The sequence below is a fragment of the Tachyglossus aculeatus genome, chromosome 10 (assembly GCF_015852505.1).
Source record: "Tachyglossus aculeatus isolate mTacAcu1 chromosome 10, mTacAcu1.pri, whole genome shotgun sequence".
In the NCBI taxonomy this organism is placed as follows: Eukaryota; Metazoa; Chordata; class Mammalia; order Monotremata; family Tachyglossidae; genus Tachyglossus; species Tachyglossus aculeatus.
Window position 1 is genome coordinate 42,576,194 of NC_052075.1, and position 23,316 is coordinate 42,599,509.

The 23,316-nt window shown below is 49.6% G+C and overlaps 1 protein-coding gene across 1 annotated transcript in view; it reads left to right on the plus strand.

The window, feature by feature from the left end:
• Positions 1-23,316, plus strand: part of SND1 (staphylococcal nuclease and tudor domain containing 1) — a 397,553-nt gene that overhangs the window by 292,811 nt on the left and 81,426 nt on the right. The window contains exon 16 of the mRNA XM_038752145.1: positions 18,092-18,201. Within this exon, the coding sequence (XP_038608073.1) occupies positions 18,092-18,201 (110 nt within the window). The remainder of the gene's footprint in view (positions 1-18,091; positions 18,202-23,316) is intronic.

Consider the following 23,316-nt stretch of genomic DNA (forward strand, 5'->3'; position numbering starts at 1 on the left):
ATTCTCAACCCCAGGGCCCTCCACTCCTGAGTCTCTGCTGTGGGTCCATGTTGGGGTTCTAGGAGAAGGTGACCCTGTGCTCCTGAAGGATTCTTGGCATCGGGGAGGAGGGAACTGAGGCAGCCAGATAAAAGCAGTGAAACCCAAATAGTGCCAGGTCAGCAAGCCAGCTGCAAATCAAGCACAGAAAGATTTGCTGAAGAACACATGAGGAATCAAAAAAAAAAAAAATCAGCTGCCTCTAGGCCAAACAGAACCAGCCACGTGGATATATATATATTTTCATTCCTTTGGCGTGGTGAATAAACTGCCTGCCTTCTCATCTTGTCATTCTCTGTGGATCTTTCTCGGAATAGATGGGCACCATCACGGAAGAGAGAATTGGGGCAGGTGAATACCGGGGAGCAAGTCCCTATTGATGGAGCCAGGGGCCAAGTGGCCTCTCCCTATTTTTATTTTTATTAGTGTATTTGTTAGGTGTTTAATATGTTTCAAGCATTGTTTTAAGCACTGGAGTAGATAGAAGTTAATCAGGTTGGTTACAGTCTCTGTCCCACATTGGGCTCACAGTCTAAGAGGAAGAAGAGGAGGAGTAGCGTAGCTTAGTGGATAGAGCACAGGCCTGAGAGTCAGAAGGACCTGGGTTCTAATCCCAGCTCTACCACATCTGTTACGTGACCTTGGGCAACTCATTTCACTTCTCTGTGCCTCATTCCCCCCTCTGCAAAATGGAGTCCAATGCCTGTTCCTCCTGCTACTTAGACTGTTGTCCTGGTGTGGTCCCTGATTATCTTGCATCTACCCCAGTGATTAGTACAGTGATTAGCACACAGTAAGTGCTTCACAAATACTACTACTGTTATCATTATGGTTATTCTCTCCCTGCCTCTGTTGGTAAAATGTAAAGTCTTTGATCTCTCTATTTCTCCTACCTAGTTAAGAATGGATTTCAAGGATGTGGATTCAAGAGAGGGTCCATTTGTGGGATCAGACAGGCCAATCAGGTGTCCATGTGCAGTGATTAGAAAAGAGACTGTTACAACCACCTTTGTAGCATAGGCCTAGCCAACCAGTTGTGTAGGTGTGCACTGATTAGAAAAGAGACTCAGTTATACGCACCTGGTTCCCACATGATCTTTGGAAACCTACAGGATGTGGAGGAACTGAAAAATCTGCATTGCCAAAACCACGTCGGACCTGCTCAGGACTGAGTAGTTACCAAGTCCACGGTGCTTCAACACTAATTAGTTGTCCCCCTCTCTGCTACTGAGAACATGTCTGCGAATGGCAGCCTAAGTCCCTCCCTGACGTTTTGACTCCTGTCTGCTCTCAGTGCCCCAGAAACCTTCTCTGGTGCCAGCTGCTTACCCAGGAAGCCCGTGGAACTCCTTTCCATCTGGGATGCTGCCCTTCTTCTGTCAGCCCACTCAAGTTCTCTAAATTGCCTTTTCCGCCCCTTTCCGTGGGTTCACCTCAGATAGGACCCGTCTCCCAGCTTTTGGGCTCATTTTGGATTAGCAGGAGTTGCGTATTGGTATCGTACTCTCCCAGGCGTTTAATGTCGTGTTTGATTCCTAAACAGTGTTCAACAAATGTCATTGATTGATTTGATCATGCACAGGGGTTCCAAAATACCCAATTAAAGGAGGAGGGGATGGGGAGGGCTGGGGTCAGTAGTCAGCCTTCATATCCCTAAACTTCATCAGAAAATAGGAACCTTGCGGCTCTGAGTTACGCTGTTATGAGGAGGGGCTTTTACTTTGCCTGGAAAGATTTTCCTCTGTCTTGCTTTCCTTCTTTTCCAGGTTCCATTTCACTTTTGAAAAGTCTGCTTTGCAACAGGTTTTTCTGAAAACCCCACTCTCCCCAGCCTCTACCATACCTAGGATTCCATTTCCTTCAACTGCAGAAATGTGAATGAACAAATGAGGCCCTGTAGAAGTGCCATCGACTCTCAGCCAGAGGACCTCATCCTCCCCCTCCAACCTTCCCGCCACTGTACGTGTTTTTGACCTACAGCATTCATTCATTCATTCAGTCATATTTATTGAGCACTTACTGTGTGCAGAGCACTGTACTAAGCGCTTGGGAAGTACAAGTCGGCAACATATAGAGACGGTCCCTACCCAACAACGGGCTCACTCTCAACGACCTACAGTCGGTGCTGTCTGATACATATGCGGTGGTTAAGTGTTTTGGAGAAACCTGTCTCGGTGATAGAAAGTCGATGTGAACTAAGTGACAGGATTTCTCCAGAGGAATTCTTTATGCTAATAATGCAAGGAGGGTTGGGGGCAAAAATTACCTTGCCCTCTATGCAATTCTGTTCAGAATTCTGGGCAGGACATAGGGAGAGTAAATGGGGATTTTTGTGAGTGCCTCCTCCCCCCCCTTCACAAACCCTTGTCCTCCTAGGAGTTTGAAAAACTGGCCTTGCTCAAACAAGAAAAATTGTGTGTCGAATATTGCTCAGATGGAGACTTTTACACAGCCCGAGTTGAAAGCACCGCTAAGTGTTCTATCAGAAAATGGTCTTCCGTCAGAAAGGAAGTAGTTTTGTGTGAAATTAAGATTTAAGAGATGAGATCACAACTCTCTCTGCAAATATCAGGGCCCTTTAGGGGACAAACAAAATGAAATGGGCGGCATTGAGGAAACTGGGAGAATTGTGGGTTTGGACTGCCCGCTGACAGTCACCCATTTCCTCCAGCCTTAGAACCCCTTAAAGCTCTCTTGGCAGTATCCGGCTCCCTGGGGGTGCACAGGGAGGGCTGGACTTCTCCCATATTTACCTTGCCCTCTTCCCTTCGCCAGCAGCCGGACTGTGTTGAAGAATGATTCTCTGACCTTTTTTAGGTCTTCCCCCGGCCCCCGCTTCTCTCCCCACTTTCCAGCAGAGTGACTTCTAAAGACCCCAAAAATCACAAATCCAAACATTCAGAAAGTGGATCCGATCCCCTGTCCTCCTCCCCCCAAGCCCAGAAAGGTCAGAGGGCTCAACCGGCATAGCCAGACCTCATCTTCTAGCGAAGAAGAGTGGGCGAGACTGTGCTCATGTCTGTGGCGAGCAGCATAGCTTTGCCATGAACCGTGATTCAGGTTGTTGGATGAGTGGAGACCAGACAGGTCAGGGGGGATGGGAGTATCTGGTGATCAGACACCTTCTTTCTGCCTCAGGACAGGTAGTGGGTCTGGCTGACCTGCCCCGCACCCCTAAGGGATACATTCCTGGATCCGACCTTTAGTACAGGGACACCATAGAGTGTCACTGCTTTGTGGGCAGGGATTCTGTTGCTTGGGTGCTTTGTACTTCCCAATCCCTTAGGACAATGCATTGCCCCCAGTGGGTGTTCAGTCCATGCTATTACCACTCCTCCAGCCTCAAGGAGGCAGGGCTGCCTTTGATGGGCCTTTGGGCTTGAAGTGGAAGAGTGACTTAAACCCTAGGGGATCATCGAGCAGGGAAGCTGTGTGTCCAAGAACGTCCCCCTCCTTCAGGCGGAGCTGGGAGGCTTCTCCAACTTACATAAGTTCTGTATTCCTGGCAGGGAAGGGCTGCCTGAGCAAGTGTTTAGCAAAAGTGATTTGTGGTGGAGTTATTTTGAGACCCCTAGGGAGAGAAATGGCAGCCAAACACTGCAGTATTTTAAACTGCATCACTCAACTAACAGATTAATAATACAATCCCACTTTCCGGGCAGAACCCTAGAAAAGGCGAAAGAATGGAGGTTTTCCCTTTTTACCTGCCGTGGATATTTCAAAGAGCTCAGTGAGAGTAGGGTTGTTGTGGGTCAGAGTGACCAATCATGCTCTTCCTCACCCAATTCTCCACCCTCATTTGTCCAAGGGACCCGGCCTGGTTCAGTGAGGGCCACGTTGCTACCTTGAAGAGAACAGGGAGGGAGCGTTCTCAAGCAGGGGGCCCAAGTTGCTTTTCAGGGCTACTTAGGTGGTTGAATCTATTCAGACACAAACCCGATTGCACAGTCTTCCTTTCCAAAAGGTCCGCCTCTCCCTGGATGTAACACCAGCACAGCAGTTTGCTGGCTTGTGGAATGTAGAGTGTGGGGATTTCCATTTAAGTACCATCAAGGAGAGGCCAGTGCCATGGGAAACGCTCCTCCTGTTTGGGTCTTCCTCTCTGCTAGAAGGCGCTCCCATCTCTGCCCCCCTTGCCGGATGGCTGCCTCCCTCTTCTACCAAACGGGTGTGTTCCCCAGAGCAGGGCTGTTCAGGCTGGGATCTTTTTCTGGATCTCATCCTTCACTGTTGTGCACTTGGGGGAATCCCACAGACATGTAGTAATAATAATGTGGTATTTGTTAAGCGCTTACTCTGCCAAGCACCGTTCTAAGCCCAGGGGTAGATACAAGGTAATCAAATTGGGACACGTCCCCTGTCCCACATGGGGTTCACGGTCTCAATCCCCATTTTACAGGTGAGGTAAACGAGGCACAGAGAAGTTAAGTGACTTGCCTGAGGTCACACAGCAGACAAGTGGCGGAGTCGGGATTAGAACCCATGACCTCTGACTCCCAGGCTGAGGCTGACAGGGTGCAGGGGTTGGGTGCCACCTCCCCTAGTTCCGGTTTACCAGTGGTCCATGAGAGTCCAAGTTCCTGACGGAGCACCGCTGGCTAGGCTTTTCCTCGGACTTCTCTTGGCTTGGGCGGTGAGCACGCTTGTCGTGTAAGCCCAGTTGGCCGAAACTTGTACCGCAGCCTCTGCAAGGACTTCACCTGCCACCTTCCCTTCAGAATTTGAGAGGCGTCCATGGGGCGAACTGTGGAAATGGAGGAGCAGGAACGATTTTCCGATATCTGCCCCCAGCAATCCCAGTCTTAAGGATGGCCACCGACAGGCTCAAGAATGGGAGGACTCAGTGGTAAGGTTGAGATTGGGGAGAAGGCTGGCCAGGAAGAGAGGACTGTGGACTGATGGCATTTGAGCTGTTCTCAACCAGAGGATGGTTGTTTCAGGGCCTCACTGACTCCTTGGGGCCATGTGGTCATCTCCCTTGTATCTCCAGTGCATGACCCTGCAGTCTGGTCATCGGAGAAGGCCATCACCACGCTGGATGTTCAGGTGATGAGTTGACCTAAGAGGCCTCTCAGGCCTGAGTGGCTGGCCATTTCTCCCACAGTATTCAGGGGCAAGTCTCTCTTGGAGATCATTCCTCTCTCCAGTTTGGTCCTTGGAAGACTGCTTGCCTCCCTTCCCAAGGATCCTCTTCCCAAGGCTGATGCGGTCTTTCCAGCCTCGGTCCCACCGCAAGCCCACCCGCCAGCCCTTCTCGCCCCTCCTGCTGAAGGGGTCCACTTCCCTCCCACCATGAGGCACACCCTCCCCTCCAGAGGTGGGCCGAACCGGAGGGCCAGCAGCAGTGGGCGCTTCCCGCGGCGCCACTCTGCTCCCGCTGACAGGCAGGCAGGGATCTCAGCCCAGCCGGCAGGGCTCAGCAGAGTGTGACGGCTCCCGCTCTGCTTCCTCTGGCACAAATGCTAGTCCCTAATTTGGGTCATGATGACACTGCTAGCTCCAGGTGCCCTCCCCTCTTCCCACCCAACTCCAGTGTCTGCTCTCTCCATCCCCTCCTTGCTTCTCACAGCTGACCCTCTAGGCTCAGTAGGCGTGAGCAGCTCTACCAGGCATCCCCCTCCCCTATCTGCTGCCCCCACCCTCCCTGGAGCAGAGCAGAGAGCACAGAAGGTCAGCACAGGGGTCTGGCCTGGAACAGCGTTTTCGAAATCTGCTTTGGCTGCCTCCTAACTCCCTCCCTCCTCTTCTCCCCAAACCTCCCCAGCCAGGCCGTGTTTCTGACAGGCTTCTCTTCCACGGAATGGCAAAAAACACTGTCCTCTTAGGCTTGAGGTATTAATGAAGCTAGAGCGACTGCAGTCTCTCCTGAAGGCCAGCACTGGCTGACAAAGCAGGTTAGCATCTACTTCTCAGCGGCAGAGCCCCAGAAAGGAAACTGCCTTGTTGAGAATGTGGGGTTTGGTTTACTTTTCTCTCCGGCCTCTTCTCCTTTCTTTCTCCCATTCTCCCCTTTCTCTGTCCTGCTTCAAAAGAAAAACTTTTTACCTGCAGCAAGGTTCAGGTTGTGGTACTTCAGCATCGTGGTCCTCCCATTGACAGGAGCTAAAAAGGCTCAATTAAGTGCAGACCTGCTCTCTCCATCCCCCTGGCCGTAATGAAGACCGAAATAGTCATTTCGGCAATGAGGCTTCTGTGGAAAATAAAGGAAGCACAAGTCCTTTCCTTTCCGCATGGCCCTCCAAACAGGGAAAAAACAATCGTTTTAATGGAATAGTGTTTCCCTGTATTCTGCCGAGTGGTTTCTGGGCAGGGATTTGGATTTGTTGTCCCTTTAATCCCAGACAGCCCGTCAGATGAAAGGTGGACCTTAAACGGCCTGCTGACCCAGCCCCCGTGATTCCCCAGAGCTGGCAAACTGCTCCTCCCTTATATAATTCCTCCAACACCTGCCTGCCACCTCGCCTGGGCAAGGTTTCCTCCGGCAAGAATGGCAGCGCTTTTTTGCTGCACCTTTCTGCCTCCAGAGAAAGCCCATCTCTGCCAACAGAAGGGTATGAGTCCTCCCTTTCCCATTACATCCCACTCCTCGCAGAAAACCATGATGGTAGGTTTTTCTGACTAGATGCAACTAGGTAGAGAGGTTCAGTGGTTAGGGCTTTCCTCTCCACTTCAACCATTGGCCTAGAAGTTTTGAGTTGAGAGTTGTGCGTTTAGGGCTCTATCCAGCATGTTTGGTTTATGTTATTATCATTAAGGTATTTGTTAAGCATGTATTATTATTAATCATATTTTTTGAGGGCTTACTGTATGCAAAGCACTGTACTAAGTGCTTGGGAGAGTACAGTGTAACATCAAACACATTCCCTGTCCACAACAAGCTCACAGTCTAGAGTGGAGACATTAATGTAAATAAATAGATTACAGTTATATACAGATATATATTGTGTCAAACACTGTTCTGATGCTGGGGTAGTCACAGGTTAATCAGGTTGGACATTGTCCCTGTCCCACCTGGGGTGTATAATCTAAATAGGAGGGAAAATGGATTTTGAATCCCCATTTTACATGTGAGGAAACTGAGGCTCAGAGAAGTTATGTTCCTTGTCCAATGTCAAATACCTTAATTTTAAGTTTATTTTTATTCATTTTTAAAGGTATTTGTTAAGCACTTATTAAGCACTTACTATGTTTGTAACTGTACTAAATTCTGTGGTAGATACAAAGTAATCAGGTTAGACACAGGTTGTTTCCCAGAAGAAGCTCTCAGTCTTGAGCCCCGCTTTACAAATGAGATAACTGAGGCACAGAGAAGTGAAGTGACTTGTCCCAGCTGACACAGCAGGCAAGTGGCAGAGCTGGGATTAGAACCCAGGTCCTCTGGCTCCCAGGCTTCCTCTTATCAAAGCTATCTCAATCTCGGAGAGGTTGGACTTTTCTACTCTACTCATTATCCTTTACTACATGATTCCTTAAGAAAGTAGTTTCAACCTTCACCCTCTGCCCAAGCTTAGCACCGCTCATCCCAACAGGTCCCTATTGATGTGGGCAGGCACTAGTCTACCCTCTTAGTGGCACTTGGCTGTTCTGAATTACTTCCATGATCTGCCTTCATTTTATTTTATTTTATTTTTTTTTTTTTTTTGGAAGAGGGAAGTTACTGGGGTGAAGGACTCTAACAAGGAGTTTCTCTGCTCTGAGGATTTTGATTCATTCCCTTTGGTCCCTGGGCATCATTACTCCTTGACCCAGCTGGTGCTGTTTGACTCCCTGTCTCTCATTTTCCCCAGCTGACCACACTACTCATCTGCATTGGCTGGATTGTATGAGATAGACTGGGGACACAGGGGAAAGAATCTGCAGGGAAGACAAGATCTGGGGGTGATGTGTGTGTGTAGATCTATCTTGCTCTCACTGAAATGCAGGAAGGGGAAGGAGTTGGGAAAATCAAACATTGAGAAACCAGTATGGCCTAGCAGAGAGAGCACAGGCCTGGGGGTCAGAGAACCTGGGTTCTAATCCCAGCTCTGCCAAATGCTTGCTGTGTGACCCTGGGTAAGTCACTTCATTCCTTTGTGCCTCGGTTCTCCTATTCTCCCTCCTGCTTAGATTGTAAGCCCCATGAAGGACAGGGACTGTGTCCAACCCAATTAACTTTTTATCTGTCCCGGTGCTTAGAACAGTGTTGAATGCGTAGTGCTTAACAAATGCCATTTTAAAAAAAAAAATCACTCCTAGACCTGCTGCTGCAGCTGAACCTTGGAATTCGCTTCCCCTGAAGTCATCAAGACATAGCCAGAAAGAAACTTGGGCTAACTGACATTTCAGTCTCCCAATAGCGGCCTCCGAGCCATCACTGTGGTTCAGTAATCAAGGAACCATCTTCCTACTCAGGAGTTATTCCTCTGGGCGGTTGAACAGCTTTCTTCATCCTCTTCCTCAGCCCATATCAGGGCTTTTGGGCTTCCCGTGCTCCCTGTGACTTAGTCGGGAAAAAGAAAAGTCAAGCAGCTATTCAAGGGAAGTTCCCAGGGTATTGGAGCCTAAGGATACCCATCCCAGTATCATTCATACTAAGCGCTTAGTACAGTGCTCTGCACACACTAAGCACTCAATAAATACGATTGAATGAATTCATTTGCTATACAAAAGCCCAGGGAATAAGTGGATCTTGTGAAGGGACTATCTGGGGAAAGAGGGAAGCACCCACAGACCCAGTGAGCAAAGAGCACTACAGACTGGAAGGAGAAAACTCTGACAAGTTTTCCCTTTCTAGTCTGGCATCTCACTGAGGCTATAGGTCTTTCCCCAGGTCTGAGGAAGCCAGATTTTTTTGCCTGTGTGTGGAAGCCAGGTTCAGTGGTCTAATGTGATTCTGTCAGAATCAGTGCCGTAATGTGGTTCATGGTGGCTAGAAGGCTTGTGAAGGGGGTTACGACTCTAGGAGACTTCGGAGAGGAGTAAGGGGTAATTGGGTTTGAAGAAGGGGGTAAGTTTGCTCCTTGGGCTTCTAGGGAGGGGCTCCAGAGCAGTCAGTGACACTACTGGACTCTTTGGAATGCCAGATGGTAAAAGTAATGATAATAATAATATTTGTGATATTTGTTAAGCGGTTCCAGATGGGGCTCACGGCCTAAGAAGGAGGGGGAAATAAGGATTAAGTCCCCATTTTGTAAATGAGAGAACTGAAGCCCGGTTAAGTGAAGTGATTTGCCCAAGGTCATGGAGCAGGTACACGGCAGAGCCAGGATTAGAACCCAGGTCCTCTGACTCCCAGGCTCTTGTTCTTACCACAGAGCCTCCCTGCTTCCCTTCTTGGAACCGTTTTGTTCCTGCAACCCAGAGACCATCCAACTTGGAAGTCCTTCTCTAAGCAGGGGGGTAGTTGGCAAGAGAGGCGTGGGGTGAATCCTGGAGTTTCAAGACAAGGAGATTTGGTAGACCGAGAGCTCCCCTACGGTCTCCTCTCTTAACATAGAGGTGCTTCCTAAGACCTGGGCCAATAGGAGCTCCAGGCCTGATTTCAACAATTCTCCTTCAGTGCCTGATGAAAACAGAATTAGGTAAATGGAGATTAGGGGAGGTTCATTTGCCCCGGCTCTCCTTTCCTCATCCCCTTTCCCCCACCTCCTAAAAAAAGGGAGGGAACAGCAAAAAGATCCAAGATTGGGCTGGTGCAAGAATATGGTAACATTTCCAATAAGGCAGGAAAAGGAAAAGTTGAGGTTCTCATAGAAACCGACTCCCCCTCATTGCACATATGTATGCTCGCCATCCCTTCTGGGCCACTTACATAAGAGCATCGGCCGGGTAGGCACTTTAATGTAATCTCACTGTCCTCTGTATTTCCAGCTCCTGACCTTGGGCGTGTTTGTTTATCTTCAGGTTGCATTAATGTAAAGGTTTGGGGGTTTGTTTCAATACCTATGTGAGAAATGCAGGAGAGGGGAAAAAAAAAATACGTATCTAGGACACAGAATTTCCCTGTGCCCAGCTGTTTCCATGTCCTTCCACTTTGCCAGTTACATTATCAGAGCTGCCGCGTACAGCAGCCCTGAAGATTAACAGCTGTATTTGAAGGAAGAGAGCCCACCATCCTCAGTGCAGCCCAGCCACGTTGTTTACAGCCCCACTCTTGGGAAGAAACAGGAAGGGAAAGACCTCATCAGTCGGGAACGGGGATTGTTTTTGAAAAGAGAAACCTAGTTTTTGGCTCTCGTTCTGCAGCGGGGAGATATACAGAAGTGACTCGGAGGTCTGGATGGTGCCAGTTCTGGCCAGTAAAACCCACTCTCTTCTGGGGGCACGACTGTTGTCGCTCTACAGGGGCCACTGGAGAAACTTATTCGGGAAGGGGTCCGTCTGGCCTGAGGCATAGAGTCCAGCGCTAAGTCTCTGGGCAGCCCCTTCAAAAAGCCTTCATTGGATCCAAGTGAACTGGCATTCCAGTCTCCCTGGCCTCCTAGTCCCAGAAACCAGTCCACCGGCAAGAGAGCCGGTATGAGATAGGAAGGGAGAGAGTGAAGCAGACGAGCAGGTCAAAGCTCTACCGTCCCCAAAACAGGCCCAAAGTGTTTTTCTAGTCTCTTCTTAAAGAGCGATTCCAACTTTCCCAGTTCAGTACTCAGTAGGATAGGCGCACGCCCATTACAATGTAAAAAGATTGAAATGAGAATTAAAAGTCCCCCCAGAGGTGACACAGTCCCATCTTAAGTTGGCACACCAGAAAGGGTTTTTAAAGATGGGCACTGCACTTCATTTCCACCAGCGGTTTTCTTTCCTTTTCTTCCTTCAAAGGGGGCTGCTCTTCATAGTCCTTTGTGAAGACTCGATCCTGTTGCTCTTATTCCCAATTAACTTCAGTTCTTCTCTTTTTCTAAGGCATCAAACAACTGGTGAAATGAGACACAAGCCAAGTAGAATTCTATCCTTGAAAAAATTAGAATTGAAATATATGAACTTAATTACAGCTTCCCTCTCAGCACCTCTCCCAGTTCTGGCTCCCCCAACTACAATTATCTGAGTGTTATTCCCTTTAATCAGGTTTTCTTGGTTCCTTGTACATCTCTTCATTTTGCTTATGTGAAGAACTGAACCAGCTCCACGTTTAGGAGGAGTCACTTGTTGCAGCCACTTATGGGGTAATGGAATTATATGTGCGCAGAATAGGCATGGCTGGGGAAATAGTAAAGGACACAGGGAAGTTGAGGCTGGACCCTTTACCCTGTTCCTGGGTTAAAGGTCAGTGGTTCTAAATGAGCAGATCAAGCTGTTGTCCATTGCTGCCTTTGTCAGCATCTGGCATCCCTAGTACACTCCTCCCCATTTGATTCCTAATGAGAGTGATGGGCCTCAATTATCTGTGGGTCCCCAAGAGTGAGAAGAGAGATTTGGGTGATCTCCTAGAGTGAAAGCATTTGTCCAGAGCTCCAGTGCCTCTCTGAAAGCTCGCCAGGTCTTTCTGCTGCACAAGCCGACTGAGGTGTGTGTAAGAAATCAATTTACTGGGTTCCCTGCCTGTGCCCTTCTGCACAGATTCTCTAGCCCTTGCAGGCCCAGGGCAAGGTGTGGGGAAAGAGGAGCCATTTAAACCAGAGTTAGAGCTGTTAGATTCAAGAGTTTCTCCACTAGATTTGTGGGTTGGCGTGAAGGAGGGGAGGAGAGAGAAATGACTCTGGATGTGGATGGAAAACTCCTGAGTGCCCATGTTGATTAATAATCAGTTGATTGTTGCAGTGACAAGAACATGGGAAAAGGTGTTTGAGTGCGGTCTGGGCTACCAGAGGCTTAGTTTGGTTTTCCTTCACTTCCTTGCTCTTGTCCTTGGCATTTGCTCTATTTTGGCAACAGCAAGGAGAGAGAAGCAGCCGCAAGATTCCTTCTGGAAGACTTCCTGTGGAGTGAAGTGTCCGAGCTGGTTTGTAGGAGGAGCATAGAGAGGTGAGGTAGGCTGGGGCAAAGTGATGGTGCTTTAAAGCCAATGGTGAGGAGATTTTGTTTGATGCAGAGGTGGATGGTGACCATTAGAGTTTCTTGAGGAGTGGGGAAATGTGACTTGAATGTTTCTGTAGAAAAATGATCCGGGCTGCAGAGTGAAGTACGGACTGGAATGGGAAGAGACAGGAGGCAGGGAGTTTAGCAAGGAATAATAATAATAATAATGGCGTTTGTTAAGCACTTACTATGTGCAAAGCACTGTTCTAATCTGATACAGTAATCAAGGCGAGGAGGCACAAGTGATTGGATGGAGAGGAAAGGACGGACTTTAACGACATTGTGGAGGTGGAAGGAATCGATAAGATTTAGTGATGGATTGAATGTGTGGGTTGAATGAAAGAGAGGAGTCAAGGATAACACCAAGGTTACAGGCTTGCAGGAAGGATGATGGTGCCGTCCACAGCGATGGGAAGGTTCAGAGGAGGACAGGGTTTGGGTGGAAAGATAAGTAGTTCCGTTTTAGACGTTACATTTTGAGTTGATGGCAGGAGGAAATGTGAGACTGCAGAGAGAGGCCCAAAAAAATGAAGTGTCCTGCCCATGTGGGAAGCACCATGGCCTAGTGGATAGAGTCAGGGCACCTGGGTTCTAACCCTGGCTCTGCCACTTGTCTGACTTGGGCAAGTTATTTAACTTCTGTGCCTTATTTATCTCATCTGAAAAATAGGGATTAAAACAGCCCCATGTGGGACATGCATTGTGTCCAACCTGATTAGCTTGTATCTACCCCAGCATTTAGTACTGTAAGCCCCACATGGGACAGAGACACTGACCAACCCAATTTGCTTTTATACACTTCAGTGCTTGGTGCAGTGCCTGGCACATAATAAGCGCTTAACAGGTACCACAATTATTATTAAGGGTTTAACAAATACCATAAAAACACTTAAATAATATTATCATTATTATTACTATTATTATGGTATTTGTTAGGCGCATACTATGTGCCAAGCACTGTTCTAAGCACTGTGGTAGATACAAGCTAATCAGGGTGGGCACAGTCCCTGTCCCATAAGGGGATCACAGTCTTAATCCCCATTTTACAGATGAAGTAACTGAGGCACAGAGAAGTGAAGTGACTTGCCCAAGGTCACATAGTAGACCAGTGGCAGAGTCGGGATTAGAACCCTCATCCTCTGACTCCCAAGACTGTGCACTTGCCACTAGGCTATACTGCTTTGATACCATAATGCCAAAAAAAAGTTGGCAGGGTTGGAATTAAAACCTGGTCCTGTGAGCATTCCACTGGACCACACTGCTTCTGCCACTCCTAGGTTGCCAGGGTGGAATTTTCTTGGACAGCTGATTCTGCAGTTTAATAGAACGTTTTGATGTTGAGCCCAAATTTTCCTTTCCCTGCTCCTAATTACCCTCCCTGCTTCCTAGTCCTTCGACTCCTTCCTTATGTTTGCACCTTTCAGATATTTGCAGATCGTTATCATGTCACCCTTTTAGTCACCGCCTAGTTGAGCTGCACAGATTTAGCCCCTTTTATCTCTCATCTGAAGACAGGTCTCCCGGAATCATTTTCTGCTGGTCTTCTCTGAATGCACTCCAGCTCGCTTGTATCATCCTGCTGTCCCAGAGGTGCCCGCAGCTGAGCTGGGGGCCCTGAATGGGATCTCCCAGGGTCTGGGTCCCCTCCCCTTTCCTCCTGCTTTGGAGACACCCGAACCATTTGCCCTCCCCACTCAGGCCTGCCCATCATTGTCAGCCCTCTCTGTTTTCTCTCTTTGTGTTTCCATTCTTGCCCCCCAGACATGTTAGATTGAAGTCCAAGAGTAGAAATGTGACTGTTTTTCTTTTCTCTGAGCTTACAGCAGTGGGGCACCCCACCGGGTACTCTTTGGGTAACCTAGATTCCCTTCAAGCCATTGGTAAGCCCGAATCTCAGGCTATTAAAGTGGTAGGCATGAACGGAGGAGATGTCTTGGGCCCCAGTGCCGGAGGTCTCAGAAAAGACCTAGTTGGACTCAAAATGATCTCCCTCTAAGTGGGGCCCACCACTTGGCATTAGGTGGGGTGGCTTCATTCATTTCTACTGGGGTCGATTGCCGGGATGCTCCCCCGCCCTTCCCTGGACCACTGTTGTGTGTCCTTTGGCCTTAGGTCCAAATGGGATCCCACGTGCCCGCTACATTGGTCCTTAAGGGCTGCCACAGTCCTAATCCCAAGCATCCCTTTTTCTGTCTGACTCCTCACCCGGGCTTGTTAAGACCTCCCTCATAGAGTGAGGTCTCCCTCCAGGTTTCTCTCTTCCCATCAAACAGGAATTCCACACCATCGGCTTAAAGTCACTCAATCAGCTTCCCCCTACCTGACCTACCTGACAACACAAAGAAAGTGTTGGAACACTAGGCCCAGGACTGTGGAAGCCCGCTCTGTTCCGTCAGTGAGAACAGATGGAGATAAAGATGGGGAGCATTCGAAGGAAGTTGTCAGTTAAAAAAGTTAGTCCACTGAGCAGTGTACTTTATGATGCCTATCATCTCTACTTCAATCAATCAATCAATCGTATTTATTGAGCACTTACTGTGTGCAGAGCACTGTACTAAGCGCTTGGGAAGTCCAAGTTGGCAACATATAGAGACAGTCCCTACCCAACAGTGGGATCACAGTCTAAAAGGGACCGTTGGTCATCTTGCTTTGCTTTTGCTACTTCAGAAAGAAACAAGAACACACTTTCTGAATCAAAATGCATTCCCACACATTACTAAAAGCAAAACTGTTATAAAATACAAGGTACCATATTCCAAGTGATGGAGTAACTCCCACATAGCCATTAACAAAAGTCATTTTCCCATGACCCATTATCATGTAATTAGCCAGACTGTTTGAACTTCTTGGTTCCACAGCAGGCTGACCTGAGCAATTGTGTTAATTGACCTAGTCAAAGGCCCTGAAAGTGGGATATTTTTAAAAAGAATGCTTTTCCATAGTGGTGGCAGAGGGGCGGATAATAAGAACGTCAGAGTTACCCAAGACTCCCAAGAGAGAATCTGCCTGTGTTATTACATGACACGAATCTGTTAAAAACCAAAAGGCCAGCTGCCCACAGCCCCAGGCAAACCAGCAGAGACCTGACCGGGGGCGGGGGTCTTAAGTTTCAACTGACAGATCTAGATGGGACTTGTTTGGGGGCCTTCAGAACAACAGCATATGGCTTAGGGGACAAGGTGTGCTTATTAACTACTCACCACAAATAGGAGGGTCTCCCTCTGCCCAATCCACACATGCCTACCCTCTACTGGGAGTTTCCCATCACTCCTTCTCAGTGTAATGGCAACCCAAGTCTTTGGACCTGTGAATTTGAAGCATCCCAAGAGCCAGGACTAGGGAGGTTTGGAAGAAAGAGTGTAAAATAGCCATGTGGGTTCGGGTATGTATTCTCTGAAAGTATCCTTGTTGACTTGAAGTAGAGGGACCCAAAGATCCAGAACTGGGGAGCGGTTGTGGTAGTGGTTGTGCCTCTTTGTATCAGCATCCAGAAAGACAGAACATTCTGGAGCTCTGGGTGTTTGCATATGTGAGAGTAGAATTTCTTTATCTTTTAACTTAAAATTTTCCATTTTAGTCTTTGGCTTAACCAGAGTCGGTGGGTAAGCTGCTTGCTTGTCCTGCCTCCATGACGTTAGTAGAGCAGATGATATAAGGGGCCCTTATCCGAAAGCCGCACCCAGCTAGTGTGTTACTGGGGAAGTCAGCTATTAGAGGTAATATGCATGATCGAAAATTACGAGCACTTCCTAAACCGGCTGGGGAGCTTGCCTAGAAATATGGTGAGACCTCCGTCTTCATATTTACAGCCCGAGGCCATACGTGGCTATGGAGCAGTTGATTTGCTGCCCGTCAGCCTGTTGAGACCTGGACCAGCGCTGGCAGCCACAGGTTCCAAGCAGAGACTCTGCCTTTTCTTCTTCTCTTCTTCTTCTTTGCCTTTTATTTCCTTTTCTTTTCTGTCTTTGAAAGAAAAAGTAAGCATCCCGGTCTCCTGGCCTCCATTTGAGCAGTGATAAGGAGGCAGGTTGGGTTTGTGACATTATCTAGCGCTAACCCAGGTAAGGGGAGCGCCACAGAACTGTCCTTGCTGTTAGCATGTTTCTGCACTAGATTTTTCAGTCGGGTGGGCAGCCGTCTCTTTGCCGACTCCTGACTGGGGATGAAGTCAGTGCTCAGGGTGGGGAGTGAGCAGGAAGCCTGCTGAAGTTCTGTCTCCTTTTCCCTCTCTTGTCAAGGCCGGCACCTCTCTCCTTCCCCCCTACCCGGGGCTGGGCAGAGGAGCTCCGGAAGTCATCGGCACGGGGCAACCACCCAAGACGCCGTCTAGTTTGCACCTGAACTGGTTAGGTGGGTTATGACTGGCAAGGGAGGTTTGTTAGAAGCAGAGACCTGGGTGAGGGCTGCAGCTGGAGTTGATAAGGATGGCAGGGCTGAGAACAACAAGGACCAGCCAGGTAGAAAGGTGGGCACGGGCCATTGGTGAGCTCCGGGGGTGAGGGGTGGGGGGGGTCAGCCTCCTTCCCCGCCTCTTTCTTTTACCCCTTATTCTCTCCTTCCTCCCCAACCGGCAGTTCACGGGAAGTTCTGCTGCAGGTCTTAAAATTAGAGGAGAATTGGTATGTTGGCTCCAGCTTAGTTTTTGTACTCCAGGTAGTTGCCATGTGGTATCTGTGTCTTTGCCCTCACAGGGATCCAATGTCGCTTTTTGGCCTCCTTCCCCTCACCGTATGAACTTCAGGAACAGGGAGGTGGCCAGAGCCAGCTCCCCACTACCATATAGCCTGAGAGAAGAGGGGGAAGCGGGAAGGAGGGTCTGTGCCTGCTTAGAAAGCCCTGAAAAGCTCTCAGGTGGAGTGACTGTGGCAGGTGATGCGTGGGCAGCTTATCAAGGTGGCATCTGCCCCATGTGGTGAGGCCCTCTGGCCAGGAAGATGCTTCTTACCATACCTGACAATGAGGAATGCTAGAAGCAGTGGCCCTTTGCCAATGTTTAGTCCGAGGAAGCTTGGCTCACTTGTGGGCCATGGTTCTAAAGCCTTGCTCAGACCGAACCCCAGTGACCCAGCCGAGCTCACACCAAGGCCCAGAATTCAAGGCCACGCAGGCATGTGGCCTCATTCTCACTCACCCCCAGCCCCTCCCTTGCCAAATCTGCTCTTCCATGGCTGGGCTGGACTCCTCCTGTGCAAGTCATTGCAGGTCTGCAGCTCCTTCCACCAGTCGTCAGTGAATCTCGGACCTTCAAGTTGTTTACTGAGGCTCCATCCGCTTGCTTCATTAACTCTGTTGTATCTTGCGCTGAAGAGGTAGCTAGTACAGAAGTAGTGGTTGCCCTGACCTCTTTGCATTCGGGATCTCAGACTGGAAAGGCTGCCCTTGGGGTCATTTCATAGCCCAGTGCAGGTGGAAAAAAAGTAGTTCACTCCCCTGATCCCCTCAGTTTGTAAACAGATGGGCCAGTAAGTCAGGCATCAAGTCCCACCCTAAGCATCCTAGCACTAAGGTGTACATATCTGTAATTTGTTTTACTGTCTGTCTCCCCCTCCTTGTGGGCAGGGAACCCATCCACCAACTCTGTTGTGTCATATTCTCCCAAGTGCTTAGTTCAGAGCTCTGCACACAGAATGTGCTCAATAATCAATCAGTGGTATTTAGTGAGCCTTTACTGTGTGCAGAGCACTGTATTCAGTACTTGATCAATTAATAAATACCATTGATTGTTTGATTCAATGAATGTAGCTGATGGGGATGATCACACATAAGACCCCTTGAGTCTCTCCAAGTGTTTCTGCACCAGGAAGGAAGGAACCCTTCAACATTTCCCTTCCTTCCCTCTGGTCCAGTGGCTGGAAAGCGCTAGGGATTTTCCCCAAGATTTTGGCACAGTTGGCACATTGCCCCATTTTGATGGTCATCATTTATTCTGGTTCTGATTTCCCCACAGGACTGCAGTACCATTGTACAGATCTCTGGGACTCCGGGACTCTCTACGGGGCAATGTGACCCCAGAGCCCAGTTTCAGGCCAGTGCTCACCAAGTGTTCTCTCTCCGGTCACAGGCATTGAATGTCCCCGGGGAGCCCGAAACCTGCCTGGCCTGGTGCAAGAGGGAGAGCCCTTCAGTGAGGAAGCCACCCTGTTCACCAAGGAGCTGGTGCTACAGCGAGAGGTAGGCCATTCGGTCGGGCCGTCTGCCACGCGTCTGGGCACCAGGGCATCGCCCAGGCCGGCGGGCATGCCCTTGTTCTTCCCCGAGGCCCACGCGGAGTGGGAAGCCAAGGGCCACTGGGCCCAGACCCGCCATGCTGTTGGGCGGGCATTCTAGGAGGCTGTCCAGGCTGGGACCAGGCATCCCACGTTTGCCTGCTTCCTGTTCCTCTGAGCTGTGTGTCAGGCCCGTGTACTACCGCCAAGTTCCTATGCAGGGCCCAGGGGGACCGTGGCGAGTACCCGGCTGGCACAAGCGAGACCTTAATGCGGTAAGCTTGTGGCTCGATATCTCCCGTCCTTGGCATAATAGCCTGGCCCACCTGCCTCCGGCTGAATTTAAAAGCTTGACTAACCCTGTCAGGGTCCAATTTTCTCTGAACGTTTATTTGTATCTTTGAGTAATTGCATTTTCTATAGCGGGTTTTCTGACTTAATTTAATTGTATTTCTGTTTCTGCCTGTTAGGCCGGCTCTTTCAAGCAGGAGCCCGGCTCCCGGCCGTTGCGGGCGGTTCCGTCATCTCATGGTCTTCTCACGTTCTCCCTGTTGGGACCTTGTGGTCGGGTTCTGCGATGCCGGGGTGGGGTGGTGGTGGGCCAGCAGTTATGGTCCTCACCACCAGAATGGTAGTCCAAGGGGAGTCTCGAACTCAAAATCCAGGAGGAGCGCGGCTCCGAGCCACCGTGTCCTATAGTGCGGTTCGGATTTGTTTTCTTAGAGTGAACCCGAGGAGAATCCACTGGCGTTGAATGGGGTTACAGAGCTCAGTGCCGACTCCCTGTTTGTCACCCTTCATTCTTCTTCTGGGTAACAGTGTGTTCTCTCAAGCAGGGCTTGGTTACCAGTGGAAGGAGCGTACCCACCAGGTTCCACTGCCATGCCCACTTGTCTGCCAGCTGTAACCACATTTCTTCCTGCTGGGGTAGGGAGTGGAAGTGGGCATCTGTCACTGTCAGGGATGGAGAATGGGATTAGTCACTGCATTGAACTTCCAGACAGCCTGGAATTGTAGAGGAATCTTGTTCCCCTTCCCCCTACTACACACGCTCCCCTTTCCCCTCACCCTTACCCCCCCACGCACACCTTCCTTACCTGAGAATCTCAGCTGAATGTGAACTGTCTTTTCCTCCTGAGGCTTGGAAAGGTGGGCTGCCGCGGAGTTACAGAGCTGGGTAGACCTGGTGCCCGTTTGACCAGTCTCCCTCCTCCCCGTTCCACACATTTGTAATGGTCTGAAATGAATGCCCAGCCTGTATGTTTGAGTGGAATATCACTTCCTGGTTTGATCTGCCCCTTTCCCTTCCTTTCCCAGAGTCTGTACCCTTTGCGGAGTGGAGTTCAGGAAGTCAGTAATTGAGTCTCAACAAATACTGAGACAGGGAGAGAGATCAAGGAAAAATAGGCTGAGAGTCCTTTAGAAAGCACTGGGTATCTTCTCCCCGGGGTCTGGAGCAACAAAGATCCTCCAAAGGTTCTTGCTTTAAGGGAATGTGCTGGCCTCACCGCTCTCCCTCCCATCCCAGTCCTCTGCCAGGGGTGGACTCAACATTACTTATGATTGTTTCAGTATTTGTTGAGCATCTTCGGTGTGCTAGGAGCCTTTTCTCTCCCAACGGGTAGAAATCAACAGCTTCATGACAGTTTATAGAGCATTGTTGACCTGGCAGCCAAAGTTAGTTGATCTGCAGACTGAACAGTCTTGACCAGTGGCTATCACCAGCCTGGTTGTTTTGGGGCACTACTGCTCCTCTGCACCTAGGACACTTCTGTTCCCTCTTGGCTCCTGGGTCAGGCTGCCATATTACTAGTAATAAGAATGATGGTATTTGTTAAGTGCTTACTATGTGCCAGTCACTGTACCAAGCGCTGGGGTGGATACAAGCAAATTAGGTTGGGCACGGTTCCTGTTCTACATGGGGATCGCAGTCTCAATCCTCATTTTACAGACGAGGAAACTGAGGCCCAGAGAAGTGAAGTGACTTGCTCAATGTTACACAGCAGACAAGTGGCGGAGCCGGGATTAATACCCATGACCTTCTGATTCCTGGGCCCTCACGCTGTCCACTATGCCATGCTCTTCACACTAGTGGCCCCCTCCCCTCCGTCCTTTGCACCCACTTTCCAGCAGCTTCAGTGCCAAGGGCACCCCCCGGAGAGTTGAGTGTTTTGCAGGGAATGCTGGGCTGGTGTGACCTTGGTACCAGGAGGCAAGACCCTGGCTCAAATAGGGATAGTAGTGTACTAAGGGGTAGCCCTAGGGTAGCCCTGAGGCCTTTGACACCCGCCTATGTGCTGGGGGCCTCCAGGGAAGAACGCTTTCACTGCCGTGGTGATTGACCAGCAGAGTAGGGTGGAGTTCAGTCCAAACTGGGGACCAATTTAGTGATCCAGGAGGGGGTTTAGATGAGTCATCCAGACTAACGCTGCAGCAGACGTGACACCCACGTGAACTGTGGGTTCCTAGGATGTCCTGGACCACATTCTTCCCAGCCGTGGGCTGCTGGGTTTTCCCTTTGCTTGTTCCCAGCCCCTTCCATCCCTTTTGGGGCTGTTGAGGGGAATTGGCTATTGCAGGCAGCCTCTTGGCTAGGAAAGCATAGACTTAAAAATGGCAGTGGAAGTGGGTTGGTAAGTAAGAAGGAACCCATTTTTGCACCTCACAGGGCTGGGCAGGAATGGGTAACAGTGTGACCAGCCTTCCTCCTTTTCTTCTCCCCCTAAGTCAGGTTCAGCTCAAGGGTCGATTCCCAGATTTTAGCTTGGGCCAGGCAGTTCCCCTGGATTTCAGGCTGAATATGCACTGCAAGCGAGGCCTGCTCAGGTCAGGTTGCTGGTCGACTCCACATCTCCTCTCTAGGCAGCTTCCTTGTGACCTCTTTGTGACCCCCTGTGTCCCCTCTGTGACCTCAAAGTTGCTCTTTTGGTGCTATCTGGAGCAGAGGGCTCAGCCCTGTCTGCTCCAGAGCTCAGCCTGCCCGACTGCCGTCTGACCTATTTCCCGTCTTCTGGCTTGGCAGCCAAAGGAAGGATTCCCCCGAGGTCAGTACCATCCCTCCATATGCAGCACTTCCTGCCTTTTCAGAACTAGATAGGCAGACCCTATTGGAAGAAACAGCTGTACTTCATACACCAAGACAGTGCTGGATCCAGACTGATGGCTTGTGTCGATGAGATGGGGGAGGAGAGAGTGAGACAAAAAGACAGACGTGCTCAGACAGGTGAGGGTGGAGGACTGTTATGTTCCTTTCATTAAGGACAGATAATACTTGGGGCCATCAAAATCCAACCGAGACCTGCTAAATGGAGTAACTGAAAATAAATCTGCAATTCTGTCACCATTCAATTGTAAGCTGCTTAAGGGTAGGCATCATGTCTACGAGTTCGATCGTATTGTACTCTCCCAAGTGTTTAGTATGTTGCTCTGCACACAGTAAGTACCATGTACCAGACACTGTTACAGGTGCCGGAGCAGGAATAGATACAAGTTAGTCTGTTTGGACACGATCCATATCCCACGTAGGGCTTACAGTCTTAATCCCCATTTTACAGATCAGATAACTGAAGCACAGAAAATTGATGTGACTTGCCCAAGATCGCGTAGCAGACAAGTGGCAGAGCTGGGATTAGAACTCAGATCCTTTTGACTCCTGGGCCCGGGCTCTTATCCACTAGTCCACTCTGCTTCTCAATAAATTCCTTTGATTGCCACTCGATTAATAATAGCAATAATAATAATGGTATTTGTTAAGAGCTTATGGTGTTGCAGGCACTGTACTAAGTGCTGGAATGGATTACTCTTCTCACTCTGTCCCCAACTCTCCTTCGGTCCCAAACTCTCAAACTGACTGTGTGAAGGGGAGAGGTGCCAAGCCAAGTTAACAGAAGAGGAGTGAGGACAGAAAAGTGACATGGGCAGTATCCGGCCAAGAAGGCAGGGAATATAGGAGAGGAGTTGGGAGGCCCACTGGTCTGAAAGGCAACACTACTTGGGAGGGAGAATAGGCAGCGACCTGGGGTGGCTCCTTTGATAAAGCCAGTCTCCCCAGTAACATCCCCCCCACAACACTCCCTCTCTCCCTTCCCTCTCCCCCCCACAACAGAAGCCTTTGCTTTGACTTCTTCCAATGCCTCCACTTCATACATTTCAACATCTTCTGTTCCTCCCTAATTATAAGGGAGGGGGTGGCAGGAACGCCAAGCCTGATCAGCATTCGAACCTTTTCCCCGTAGCTCCCGTGACCAAAGTGGATTTGAAAAGGAGATTCGATTGATGGCGTCCTCCCTCTTCACCGGACACAACTCCTCATATCTCCCACCCTCTGCCTGGGATGAATTATAAGTCACCAGTGACCTCTGGATTTCAGCAGTTTGTTTTCAGGTTGAAGCCAGTGTCTTGTGGACAGGTCCCGGTAACGTCTGTACGCAAGAGTGGCTTGTCTGGGTATGTGAGCCTCAAACCAGGGAGGTGCTTGTATTTATTTCTTAGAGATGGCTTCTGCGGCCTCTTCTCCTCTCTCCTGGTTGGTGGATGCAGGAACAGGGAGGGGTACGGGGCAGCAAGTGTGGCTCTTAGGTCAGAGGGAAGATCCAGAGTTTAACGGGCCGGAATGTAGCTCCTTGCAGAGCCAGCATTGGCAAAGATAAGCCTGTCTTCTGCCAGGGCTGTCTGGTGGTGGTTCTATGTTACATGCTTAAGAAGAATGTAGAGTGTTTCAGGGATTTGCAACCCACTCTTCTTCCTTGGCATGTCCTCTGTCTAAATTCTAGGCACCTGCCATGCCCCTGATTCGACCTTCTGGACCCTGCCCGTTATGGTCCATCTTTTGGGTAATGGCCCACTGGCATCCCTGAAGCCTTAAATGTGACTGCAGTTCAATCTGGTAGTTTGTGGCTGTGCTGTCTCCGAGGACCCTGCTTCACTTCCCTTCTCTTCCTTTCCTCTTCTAAGCCCAGTTCTTATTGCCTCCTTCACTTCAGAGTCCCCCAGGCCTGATCACAGATAGTGAGGAAGCAGGTTGGGTGTACTCTCTGTCTCTCTCCTTTTCCCCTTCTCCCTCTTCCTCCCTCCCCCGCAA